The 13763-nt window shown below is 43.4% G+C and overlaps 1 protein-coding gene across 1 annotated transcript in view; it reads left to right on the forward strand.

Moving 5' to 3' along the window:
• The window catches only part of galnt2 (UDP-N-acetyl-alpha-D-galactosamine:polypeptide N-acetylgalactosaminyltransferase 2), a 52073-nt gene extending 38899 nt beyond the window's left edge, over positions 1–13174 (forward strand). The window contains exons 9-16 of the mRNA XM_076726213.1: positions 839–926; positions 1058–1161; positions 2586–2712; positions 5552–5644; positions 6394–6477; positions 6950–7076; positions 8089–8208; positions 8301–13174. Coding sequence (XP_076582328.1) covers positions 839–926; positions 1058–1161; positions 2586–2712; positions 5552–5644; positions 6394–6477; positions 6950–7076; positions 8089–8208; positions 8301–8456 — 899 coding nt within the window. The 3' untranslated portion in view covers positions 8457–13174. The remainder of the gene's footprint in view (positions 1–838; positions 927–1057; positions 1162–2585; positions 2713–5551; positions 5645–6393; positions 6478–6949; positions 7077–8088; positions 8209–8300) is intronic.
• Positions 13175–13763: the final 589 nt, after the last annotated feature.

Consider the following 13763-nt stretch of genomic DNA (forward strand, 5'->3'; position numbering starts at 1 on the left):
ATCATTTGCTGTTATTACAAAAGTACATGAATTTACTGTGTATACTGAGTATTTTTCCACTGAGATGAGTGTCTTATACTGTCTCATCTGATGTTGTCAAGGCTTAATATTTATTGTGAAATTGGGACACAACTACAATGCTAATTCCAAAGCTGGGATACTGAATCAAATGAGCTGTTTACTGACATCAGTTTTACAAAGTGCTCCTGAGCCCACGCAGTCATCTTTTATGAAATCATGTGTTCACAAAGTGGTGAACCTCGTTCCATCCTTGCTTGTAACGACTGAGTCTTTCCAGGATGCCCCTTTCATACCCAATCATGATACTATCACCTGTTACCAATCAACCTGTTTACCTGTGGAATGTTCCAGACAGCCTTTAGTTGCTCCTGTCCCAACTGGTTTGAAACATGTTGCTGCATCGAATTCAGAATAAACAGATATTTACAAAAATCAATGAAGTTGATGAGGTAAAACATTAAATATATTGTCCCATCTTCAGGGTTGTTGATACATGCATTGTCAGGTTTAGGAGGGTAATTCTCTCCAGACACATGAACACACACACACATACACACACACACACGCACACGTGAACTCAGCAGCAGACGTATCCAGTCGACTAATCTGAACCTGCCAAATCGAATTATATGACCAGACTGCTACTTAATCCAGACTAATGTTCATAATGGTGTTGTAATGGTGTTGTTGCTTCATCCTGTGTGTGTGTGTGTGTGTGTGTGTGTGTGTGTGTGTGTGTGTGTGTGTCTGTGTGTCTGTGTGTCTGTGTGTCTGTGTGTCTGTGTGTCTGTGTGTGTGTGTGTGTTTGTATCGGTAGGTTTTGACTGGAATTTGGTGTTCAAATGGGATTACATGACTCTGGATCAGAGACGAGCCAGACAAGGCAACCCAATCGCCCCAATAAAGTAAGACAGACACTCTCAGACAGACAAAATCACTCATGCATCCACCCCAGTGATCACACACGACCAGCACACCAACTACTAATCTCACTCTTTTCCATCCTCCTGCCCTCTTTCTCTCTCTGCCCCTGCAGGACTCCGATGATAGCAGGAGGTCTATTTGTCATGGATAAGGAATACTTTGAGCAGCTGGGAAAGTACGACATGATGATGGATGTGTGGGGAGGAGAAAACCTGGGTGAGTGCTTCTACAGTGCACATGCAGATTCAGTGGAGTCACAGTGGAGCATGAAGTCAGAAGAATCACAGCAGACAGATGATGGCGGTTAGGAGATGACATGTGACACCATAATGGATGTCAGAGGGAAAGAAAGTCTTGGGGAGTGAAAGAAGCGAAATTGAAAATGGAGTGTGATTACGAGTGGAAAGTGAAGTGGCAGGTAGAGAAAGAAAACAAAAGTACTGTCAGATTTTACCATCAATACACTTTGCTGCTGTGATGTTTTGCACGCTGGCTGCCTCACTCCCCAACGATCAGCCTCTGAAGGTGACGGACGTGTCAGCAGTTCACCCGAAGCGCTAAAGCAATTCTTCAACATTTTGGGAAATGCACTTGTTCTTTTTCTTGTGAGAGTTACTTTAGATTGATGCCGTAGATCTCATGTCTCTATTTCCTAAGATCAATAATTGACATGTTACGTCTCATGTGTTTAATCCAAACAAAAGTTAGTTTTAGTAATAAATTATGTTTTTTTACAGGGTCAGGCTAGCTGCTCCCTTCTGATTCCAGTCTTTATGCTAAGCTAAGCTAACCAACTGCTGGCAGCTTTGTAGTTAATGTATAAAAATGGGCAGTGTCGATCTTCTCACCTCGCTCTTGGCAGGAAAACAAATAAGCATATTTCCCCAGGATGTCACACTATGTGTTTAAGGCTTCAACAAGGTCACATTTGTAATTTCTTCCCATCATAAATACTGTGCTTTTGGCTGAAAATACAACACAATTTGACTTATAAAATCTGTACTGTCTCTCAAGATGTGATGCTTAAGTGGCACTGATGATGCGTTTGACGCTGTGATCAACTCCTGAGCTCATCCAAGGTTTCTACGCCAAGAACGTGGTGAAGAAGAGAGAATCTCTCAGTAGTTTTCTGGTCATATCCGAGCAGAGTCTTCCAGACTACAGCTGATCTCAGAGAATGACAGTGTTAATGTGATAATGATTCTAGTCCGTATTGAAGGAAAATAACCATAACGTGCACAATGGAGATCATTTGCAAACAGTACAATGATATGATAACAGCTGTGCCTCCCTGTTGTGTTTGTCTGAATTCAGTTGGGAAATCGTTGAGAATAAACGGAATAATTCATGCTTCTTTCGAGGCGGCGCGATGATTCAGAACCCGATTGACACTTTAGATATTAGTTTGCTTGTGTGCTCATTTCAACAACACTTATGCAAATGCAGACAGGATCGGAGAATGAACCTGACAATATCAACTCAGGGAAAACATTCATGAGGCGCAGATGTCATCAGCTGACTTCAGCACAACCCTTCTTAATTAAGTGTGACATTTTTACAGAAACAGTTTGCTGGAACAAATGTGGGAAAAGGACAAGTCTTATGACCTGTGTGCATGCGTGTGTGTGTGTGGGTTTCAGAGATCTCATTTCGTGTGTGGCAGTGTGGGGGCAGTCTTGAGATCATCCCCTGCAGCAGAGTTGGCCACGTCTTCAGAAAGCAGCACCCATACACCTTCCCAGGGGGCAGTGGGACTGTGTTTGCACGGTAAAACACACACACACACACAATTAAAAAGTTGAGCACTCATGAACCGCCCAGGCTCCATCCATCACATTTATCCACTTAATTACAGAAGAGTAACATTTCCCATTCACACATGTCGCACTCATAGCTTTTGTTCAGTGTGCACTGGATATCTTGAACTTCTCTTCAATGAGCCATTAAGTCATGATTGCACTTTGCGTGTACGTTGTTATTGGACCGCTGTGAAGCGGGTCTTCGGAGGGTTGCTGATTCGATCCCCAGCTCCTCTAGTCCACGTCAAAGTGAATCAGCAGTTTTCACAAAATGTCAAACTGTTCCTTTAAAGAAGTACATTAAACATCTAGAACTTCATCTGCTGATGAAGATCATGTATATGATCAAAGCTCCAGAACAGTGACCACAATATTATGATAAGCATAACCCTTGATGAGACATTTAATATGCTAAATTAGTGTCTGTATATTTATTTTTGGGATATATTGCCATCCTTTCTTTTTTTCTCTTTATATTAATAGTAAAGTAATTATTTCTGATTTTGGCACCCTTGCTCCTTGTATCAAGTGCTGTTTTAAACAGTGGGACATACATTATTGAGTTTACCACAGCTTTGAGAATTGAACCAGTGTTGGATAATTAAAACCAAGCACTAACAATTAAAAAACAATTAAAAAGTAATCACGGGCAAAATTGTCTACAGATTTAGAAAGAATGCTCTTATAAAATATAGAAGGGCTGTTTCTGCATGTGTCTGCCGCCCTGTGGAGCTTTGATCATCAGTGATGGGAAACATGATGCATGGAAAGATATGGATCTCTTCTTTGAAACAGTCTCCAACCAGAAGTAACCACTGCTGGAAGCGAGCCCAACACACCCGCATGGCCCTGATTAAGAACTTCAACAAGCTGATGACAGGGAATTTAAAGTGCCTGTGGTTTCTCTGGAGGGCATAATAGACCAACATGTGATTATCTCTGGAATCAGCTCATCACTGAAACAGCCATTCTCAGATACTGAGTGTTAAGTGTGATGCCTTCAGTGGCAAATCCAGTCTGCCTGCTGCAGATGAAAACGTCTACATGTTTCTTGATGGCTGTGACCAGTGACTTGAAATAAAGATGGAAGATGCAGAAATGCCCATACACCTGCTAACATGGAGGGGCTGGGGTTTATGACCTACGCTGCAGCCACTGCCCAAAGGGCACAGCCACCTTAACAATATTTAGAAAGCATAAAGGCACCCTGAGCAGGATGAGGCCAGAAGGAAAAGACTCCCGTGGATCTGTGTGATCTTCAACATCAGATCAATCAGTTTCAGAGCTTATTATAACGTGCCGACTCTGAAGGTGACTCAGCTGAGGGGCCTCCAGTGGACCACATTCCCGATATGTTTTTGTCAGTTACATAAAGCTCAACAGTCTCAGAAGTAGTTGCATAACCCTTTGCAACAATTCAAGATATCATTTATTAATTGATAGGTGCAGTGGTGTTCTCATGTTTCAGCCTCAACAATGGAGACTCACGGTGTGAATAAAGCCCCAGACACCCTCAGTGTGTCTGCTGCTGGTGACCCTGGGGAGCCAACAGACAGCACCTGTTTGTCTGCTTGGATGACTTCATAATTGTTCTGGGAGCTGCATTTCCCAAATATCCAACTTACGTATATCAGTTACGTGGAGACGGGACCAACGTAAAGAAAAGCCCCAACAGACCTCATATGAAGTCCCTGGTAGTGTGCGTTCTCACTGTTTTGGTGTGCAGGTGGATCAGGATGAAATGCCGAAGACGAGCTGGTTTTTCATTGAAAATAGTCATAGTGACCTCCAACATCTGATCTTTGACTTCCTGATCTTCAGATGCCAGTGTTGACAGTTTCAGTGTCGCACTCTTGTACAGAACTGAAGCTCATTTCTAACACTTGATGGGCCAGCAAACGGGTGCTGCATTTGGAAATGTTAGGAAATAGAGCAGCAGAAGCTTCACTAAGGCAAAACACATCCTCACTGGTACACATTCACTGTAACTGAAGTTCACTGTGTTGATGTGTCATTTCCCCCCGGTTTGAGCACCAACACGCTGTCTCCCCACTGGCTTGTTTGTAAGAATTTACATTTTCTATAAAATACAAAAAGGCTCATATGTCCCAGACAAAAGCAGTGAAGCAGCTTTCTGTACACATTTGCACATACCTGTTCTGTGCCTGTTTAGAGCAGGATGTATTTTAACCTGTTTGATTAATCAGAAGACCTTCTTTTGTGTCTTTCCGATCACAAATGTCAGACTTAGAAAAGCTCTGCTGTAGATGTGTGATATGAGCCGGTTGAGCTCGACTCCAGCTGACTCACAGTCTGACAGTACAGCGTGACATCATCAGAAAAATGGAAATTCAACAAAATGTCAACACTTTGCTTTGTTTGGTCACACAAGCTCTCTCTCTCTCTCTCTCTCTCTCTCTCTCTCTCTCTCTCTCTCTCTCTCACACACATACACACACTCACACACTCACACACATACACACACACACACTGTTGACCAATGAAAGCAGCAACTGGAAAAGTAAACATGTTCATATTTGCCTGTTTAAACAGTGGAACTCTGCCCTCTTATGGCTGTAGAGATGAAAAAACGGCCGAGCGAGAGCAGGAGAGAGAGTGTTTTGTCTGTTTGGGTGCCATTTGTCTCAGTCACGATGCACACACACACACACACACACACACACACACACAAGCAAACCCATTCACCCTGTTTCATGTCTCATTTTGCCTGACTTCCATCACACCTCTCCCCATTTTTCCCTGTCTCTCACCTTTCCCTCATTTTTCTTCTCTCACCTCTCTCTCAGGAACACAAGGAGGGCAGCAGAGGTCTGGATGGATGAGTATAAAAACTTTTACTACGCTGCCGTCCCCTCGGCGAGAAACGTCCCCTATGGAAAGTGAGTACGACGACGAATGAGCCCTGCAGGAGCTAGACAGCATGATGTAGCTCCATCATAAAATTACAAAGGCAGCCACATGAATGGGCGTATTAATTGGATTGCCAATTAGCAGTGTGTCAGCTGTAAAAGAAATCTCTTTATATATGTGACATGAGGCAGTTAATGTGGCTTAAAAGAGAGCAAGAAGTCAGGGCCTGATATGCGCTGATCAAAAGTACATGCTGAAGAGATTAGTGTTGGACTGCGACTGCTTTGATGGACACAAATGACACGGCTTCATGAAACAGGGGTCGATGGAGATTAAACAGGCTAGTTTTAGAGCTTTTAGGGCTGTAGGGGTGGCGATGTCTGCTGGATGATTGACAGTCATGGTTCCCATTATGAATCCTTGTGCCTTTGGTGAGGAAAAGGCCAATATCCCTGTATGGTCACTCTTTCTCAGAACAGGCCGCACAACGATAAGCGCTCTCACGTTCATGCATTGTAGTGAGACTAAGATAAAAATGCATGTTACGTGACCTACTGGGAGCACTCTCGACATCTCCCTCCAGTGCCACCCGAAGTTGTTATTTTCCCCCACAGGATGCAGCCTCAGACGCGCCCTAGGCCTCTACTGTCCGCCCTTTCAGACTGGCAGAGCAGGAGAGCTGTAATTCAATCAGTGTCTGGAAGCGTTTTGAAAACCACAAGTGATCAAACCTCTAATTCTCTTGGTGTGCCACCATCTCTCTCTCTCTCTCTCTCAGTATCCAGAGTCGTTTGGAGATGAAGAAGAGATTAGGCTGCAAGCCATTCAAATGGTACCTGGAGAACGTCTACCCTGAGCTGCGGTAAGAAAATGAGAGCGTTTTATGGCGTATGATAGGGTACACGGTATGACAATGTATAATATTATGTAATAAGAATTCAATTACATGTAGGAAAAGTGAGTTGCAGTTGCAGTATTGAGAGGACTTGGTTTGCAGGAGGTCGCAGCTCTGCCAGCAGTAGCATTATGACTGTGTGCTGCAGTCTAATGCTTTATGCTCTAATAAGACTCTCTAATGACTAACCCATGCGACCAATTATGACTCGAACACCATGTTGAATTTGAGCTGGTGTGCAATTTGTCACTTACATGAAAGAGATTAATAATGTACAAATGTAACAGATACAAATTCAGGTGTACACCAGGTGGCTCTCTCTATTTCTCACCATCTTTCCACCCTCTTTAGAGCTACTTTCAGCTGTTTAATAAAACAGCATGCATGCGTGATGCATTTGACGCACAATTCAACATGTCATGTGTTTGTGTGTGCTCAGAGTCCCAGATCACCAGGACATAGCGTTTGGAGCTTTGCAGCAGGGAGGAAACTGTCTGGACACCCTGGGTCATTTTGCTGACGGGGTGGTGGGCGTCTATGAATGCCACAACGCTGGGGGAAACCAGGTAGCGTTACAACAACGACGACACACACAGGTCAGCTTATCGAATCCTTACTCTAAACACACCTCGGTGGCACTGGTGGTGAGAGGGGGTATGTTAAAGGATTCAACTACTAAACATCAGCATTTTAACATTGTTCACTTGGAATGCAGAGGGTGTATAGTGCAGTGTTTATGCATGTGTGTGTGCAGTTTCCCAAATAGTCTATTCCTAAAATAGAATGACAGGTGTAGTGGTCTTTCTGGCGTGTCACTTAGAGTTAAAGACCAGTGGCTTTACACATCTGCTGCATCAGCACTTTTTCATTTTTTTTTCTAGCTGGAAATGAGCTGCAGCGCTGACTCACAAAGACGCTGTGTTAAATTCAACATGTAATTGACAATACAGCTCTTCAAGTGTCACGTTTTGAGGGAGCATGTCTTGATGGACACTAATGATTCTTCCTGTGGGTGTCAGTTCTGCTGTGGAGGCTAATTTGACAGAGAGGCTGAAGTGAAGTCAGTCAACCCCACCGCTCTTATCTATTGCTGCTCTTGTTTGTTAAATCAGCACAGAACCGTAATTCTTTTTATTTGTTTATGGAAAGAGAGCTGAGTTTGACATTTCAAGCCTGATCTAATGCCAGTCATTTGTTTATTGTAACCTTTTAATCTCATTATAAGTAAGTAAGTGGACATAAAAGCTTTTTTGCTTGGATGGATGATGGAGCGAGGTTCGCCACTTTGTGAACACATGATTATATAAAGGATATTACTGAATTGGCTCAGGAACACTTTATAGAACAGCTGTTGATAAACTCAGTTCATTTGCAGATGATTTTAATCAGTTTTTATTTAGTCCCGACTTTTTTGGAATCTGGCCTGTAGAAATAAGTGTTTACTGCGTAGCTGTATTGTGTTATGAAATTCAACCTCATAAAAAGATTGCTTGCTCAGAACATCCCTAACCCCAGTATGTGGGCCTGCAGAGGTGTGGGGGTGCTTATACTAATGTTTTTATGTCTGATTTCCTGAAGGAGTGGGCCCTGACCAAGGATAAGTCCGTCAAACACATGGACTTGTGTCTGACTGTGGTGGACAGAACGGCCGGCTCACTCATCAAACTACAAGGCTGTCGAGAGAACGACAGCAGACAGGTAACGTTTGGTCAATTAAAATGAGCCTCAAAGCACATTTGCAACATTTCTGTACATTACGTTTATGTCGTGACATTGCTCTGTGTCGCCAGAAATGGGAGCAGATTGAGTCCAACTCAAAGCTTCGTCATGTGGGCAGTAACCTCTGTCTGGACAGCCGCAGCGCCAGGATGGGCGGACTCACTGTGGAGGTCTGCAGCCCGAGCCTCAACCAGCAGTGGAAGTTCACCCTCAATTTACAATCATAGGGGGCGCTACAGACCCTGGGAGGAGTTGGATATTAAATAGAGACGCCAACAGACTCTGAGACCCATATAAAGAGATGGAAATGGACCCAAGGAGAAAGACAAAACTTGATGGATTAATGGATCCTTCTCGCTCCTCCTCAGAGGTGCAGCCAGTCACGTCTATACACCTCTCCCCCGCCTCACCCCTCCTCAAAAACACACAGAACCACCCCCCAGTGGGGGAGAGGCTTGTAGATTGTAACAGAGTGAACAGGAAACTGACTGTATTTGGTGGATGGGTGGTGACAGTGATGATCATGATGAGGAGAAAAGCGATGAAGAGGCTTTCCATCCTAACTACATACCTCAGTGTTTTTTCATTGATGGTTCCAGATGCAAATGACGAGTGAATTCTTTCTCTTTCTTTTGCTTTCTTTAATGCTGGTGAAACTAGAACTCTTTGACATTTTTACTTTGTAATTATTTTATTTTCCTATTAATATTTTTTATTTCTTGCTGTTAATTCTCCACGGAGGGTCGCAGGAGCTTTTTTTTTTTTTTAATTCTCGAATGAGTCGATGTTGTCGCTCCCCTCCGGTGCTCTCTCTATGTTTTTGCCACACCGAGGTCGTGGTTTTCCGTGAGGTTTGGGTATAGAGTGATGTGAAGGGAGGAAATGGACTCTCCGCGAGCTTTTCCTCTCGTTTTCCTCTCATTGGTTTACAGGATGAACAGAGAAAAGAGAAGCAAGGTGGTCAGAAGGAAGCTGTGCTGTTCTGCTTGTGTTTTCTATACAGCTTTTCCTACAGATTGTGTCTCTGGGGAGGGGAGGGGAGGGGAGGGGGGGGAGGGGGGGGAGGGGGGTTCAAGGAGGAGCTTCCCTACTTTGGATGGGGCCTGACACTGGTTTGGCCGGATGTACGCTTCCTGAAACCAGGAAGTGTCTTGAAGCCCACCCTCAGGATTTACTGTTTGTCTTCAGGCTGTGGCACTGGCTGCTACGGCACCTTCACTTCGACACCATTATGTCTCTAAAGAAACGATACACACACAAAACAATCTGTCTTTTTCTTGTTTACTTTTGTCAAAAAAAAAAAAAAAAAAATGCAACCAAATTTCAAATGGAAGTTTCGTGTTTCAGGAATTCAAGAGGAGCGAGTTTTTCTTCTCATGCTCTTGCTGCGGTTCAGTTTATCCATCTTCCTCATGTCCTCTGCCTGTGTCTGTATTAACACTGTGGGAAGGTTACTGGATTCAATGCTGCAGCTTTCTCTCTGGAGTTAACAGATGCTGGCTGCAAATGGATCATATTAGATGTGATCAAGAAGTTTGCTTCTATACTTAACATACCCCGGCCTGCTCTTGCACGGCAGTAGGAGGGAACCGTAGGGCTCATATGTGGCTAACATTAAACGCTTGACATCCCTGTGTTAGTCAGCGCAGTAAAACCTTGCTTAGTGCAGCCTGAGAACAGATGTCATGCGAAAAGGACAGGACTGAAGTAGTCAAACCATGTGAAATGTGCGTGCACATGTGTTCTGCGTGCGTCTCCAACAAACTCCCACAGATCCACCTCGTCAGTAGTTCCTTTCCATCTCTTTTTCTCTTCATTGTGCCCGTTTGATGAGCCATCTGTTGAGGAGTTTGAAACTGCAGTAAACAAGGTTTTACTGTTTGTACTCACTCTGCTTCTGCTGGAGGTGAGCACTTTTTTTCTCATTGCACACACTCAGTTTCTGCTGATACGAAATACATACGAGGACACTTGTTTATTTTGGCGAGCTGCTTTCTTCTTCTGAGGACATTTCGCTGTCACCGTGCCACTGCTGTGTTTTCTGTTGCCTGATCGACTCCCGTGTCCAGCACACGAGCCTGTTTGTTGTGCAACACCAGTCTCCCGGGCTTCAACATGGGTTCATCTTAACTGCTCTGATCCTCTGTTCTGTTAGTCGCTGATGAGTAATGATGGTGCAGTTTGGGGAAATTGGTTTTGATTAAATTTTGGAGCGACTCATCACTTGGCAGCTTCCAGGCAACGACATTAACACAAAACATCTTTGAGCAGATATGCTGTACAGCAGAAATGGCCCATAAGATCTCATTTCCTGTTTCCTCGTTTATTCTCGGACGAAGCTGCAGCCTCGAGTGTTCTTTAATGTTGCATATCAGTTTTTATCTCACACGTTCACACCCTCACTTTTAAATTCGTAGATCTTTCGTCTTGTTTTTGTTTTGCTGAGTCACTGAAACTGACAAAGACAGTTGGTCATGTTTGGTCTGTTGTCTGACACTTTCCCATCCTCTGTTCCATCACTTCTGCTTCTTTTCTGCCATTTTGTTCCTGATGTTTGCCTTTGTCTTATGCATTCAAGCAGAGTGAGTGGAGAAGGTCAGCTGAAACAGCAGCTGGTTTAAAAGCCTATCCTGTGACTTGATAGGCTGCCGCATTGTGCTGCGAGGCTCTGGATCCTGCGGGTACGAGGCCTCGCTGTGAGGGAGTTTTGGGTTGCCATGGTGACCAGACTCAAGGGCCCAAATCTGGTTTAAGGTTTCAGTTGGAGTTCATGCTAATCAGGAGGTGGATTTCACTGATGAATACTGGAGAAAAGTTGGGGGGTTTTTTTGCCATTCTGCAAAAAAAATCTGAAACGTTTTCAGTCGTCTTAATTTCTTATGAATGTTGCAAATCGATAATTGTAATGCCGGAGAGCTGATTGGAATTTAAGTTGTGATTAATGTTCCTCAATTGTGCATCCAGACATATCTGCAGTCAACTCTGAGCCTTTGGTGGAATACACGATGTTATGACAGGTGATGTATTTTTCCTGCGTTTGGGGAATGCTGCCGTCTTTCCACGCGTCGTGTTTTTGGTTCTGGTCTGAAGTTTGTGATTTCTTCTCATAAGTTTGGTGCAGGTACTATCATTTTTTATTAATTATTCCTCTTCAACTTCTTCGAATGTGTGATAGAAAGTGTGCCAGGTCTTGATCTGGTAATGGGGGTAGAAACACAAATGCTATCGCCTCCTAATTTTGTGATCATGACATCACACTGTGCGACATGAGCAAAGCAGTTCTCAAGAATTAACATTTGTCATCAAATTTTGATACTTCAGCGTTGTGCACTGAGGGACATGGAGACCTTCAAACCAGGAGGTATGTGGCCCTTTGTCCTCATCAGTGAGGGCAACATGTTTTTAGTGGAGTGTAGCGCCCCCTATGGTCACACTTCTTGTAGACAACAAGAAGCGAACCAGAAAAGGAAAGAAGAGGAGGCTCAAGGTAGTAAAACTCTGCTGCACAATGCACCACTGGAGAATTTCAGACTGTTGTTCTTAATCACATTTTCTTTGTCTTTGGTTCTTTCCTTTGTTTCTAAACTGTTGATTCAGTCCTACTAAAACAGCCTGGCAGTGGAAACTGAGCAGACATGAGAACCAAACTGCACACCCCTGACTGACCACGGCAGAACTGTCTGCTCCAGCAGCTCACGCGTGTCGTTTGAAGCCTTTTCTTTTTCAACTTGTCTTATTCTCGTGAAGATGAAAAGATTGCTATTTTATTTTTTATTATTTTTAATGTTGTTCGCAGAGAAAATGTAATAATTAAGTAGTGCAGCGCCTCATTTTGATTGGATGATGAAATGTTTACATCTTTAGCACAATGTGCCAAAGTTCCCTTCTTATTGTCTGTGGATGAAGGAGGATGAGAAGAGGTAAAAGTCTATTGAAATACAGAATGAGTCGCAGAGAACTCACATGCGCACATTCGCCTACAGTATGTTATGTGTCTCATTGATCTTCCCAGTCTCAGTTCTACCTATAGGACACGCCGAGGGGAAGACAGCTCTTAGCTGCTGATCTGGTGTCAGTTTTGTCATGGACACACTTGTCTGATGTCTTTATGTTTGTCTGCAAAATGTCTATTGAGGAAGTGTGTGTTAGATTTTGGAATTGGCTAAAATCATCATTCCAAAGAGAGGAAGAGTAATGTCAATGTTGCAGACTGACGTGTAACTGATCACCTGACAGTGAACAAGAGCGTCTTCCCCAGTGAGCCAGACTTCGTTCATACTCACTGTGTTTTTTTGGGGGAAAGGATCAACGGGTTTATTGGCTAGAGTTTCACAAGAGGGGGCGCGTAAAGGTCAAGCTTTGTGTTCTCTCAGCTTTTCCCTTAAACGGAGACACGAGTTGTGTCATGATTTGTCCTAACAAGAGGGATGTCTTTCCCCATCAGACCACCTCAAATCCTCTCTTAGGATTAACAGAAGAAGAGCCCTCTCTGATATGTGAAAAGCCCCGCTGAGACATCCAGCTCAGGACTGCTTAAGCTTCTCCATCATTTGCTACGAGTGTGTGTGAGTCAGGGCACAAGAGGGGCTTAACATGCACATAAGACACTATACTGTACAAGTCTCATCAACCAGTAATGACCGATAAAAGATGTGTCACAGGGAAGGACATGAACTAACGGGGTAATAATGTGGTTTCATGGAATGACTGGTGGGTGATAAGGCACGAGGGGGTCACATGTGTAAAAGTGTATATTTTTGTATATACCTACATCAGTGTGTGTACAGTATGTACATATATACACAGTGTACTCAGCCGCGGTTCCTAGTTTTGTTGTCAGACTGTACAGCGCTTCTAACTGTTTCCTGTTTTATAGATACTGCAGAAATTCAACTTTGAATGAGGAGAAATGATTAACTTAAATAAATGCATTTATATATATAAACTGAACAGTGTCAAGTATTTTGGTCTGCCACAGCAGCTGATGGTGCAAACTCACAGCAGGTCCATAAGCACCAACACAAACACGTCCAGATATAGAGTATATTGATGTTTCTGTTTTTGTCAGCTGCAGTTTTCACAGTTATGCAACAGTGGATCTGGATTAGGACGGACAATGTGGCAGCTAAACATGAATTTTTAAAAACTTAAATGTTTAAAGAAGGAACTTCCTCCGTCCAACAGTAAAACACTGTGTTGCTGTGTTATAGGGCAGCATTTTGCGCAGCATTATGATTGAATTCCTGATAGCCCTTTAATTAATTTATTATATATATGGCAGAATACTGTGGTCCTAATAACCACAGAATACACTGTACAAGTTTCCTGTAGTGACTAATCTCAGCCCCTGCTGATCACACAGCTGCTTGTCATAAACTAAGCCTCAAAAGAAGAATGCAAATGGATAACAGAGAGAGAGAGGTGGGTTACTGGGAATCAGCACAGTCAATTAAAACATATATTAACACTACACTGGAGAAGACACAGGACACAATCTGAGAAACGGAGACAAAAAGCTGGGACAGCAAGCAGCA

This window comes from Chaetodon auriga, chromosome 1 (genome assembly GCF_051107435.1).
Source record: "Chaetodon auriga isolate fChaAug3 chromosome 1, fChaAug3.hap1, whole genome shotgun sequence".
NCBI classification, from domain to species: domain Eukaryota; kingdom Metazoa; phylum Chordata; class Actinopteri; order Chaetodontiformes; family Chaetodontidae; genus Chaetodon; species Chaetodon auriga.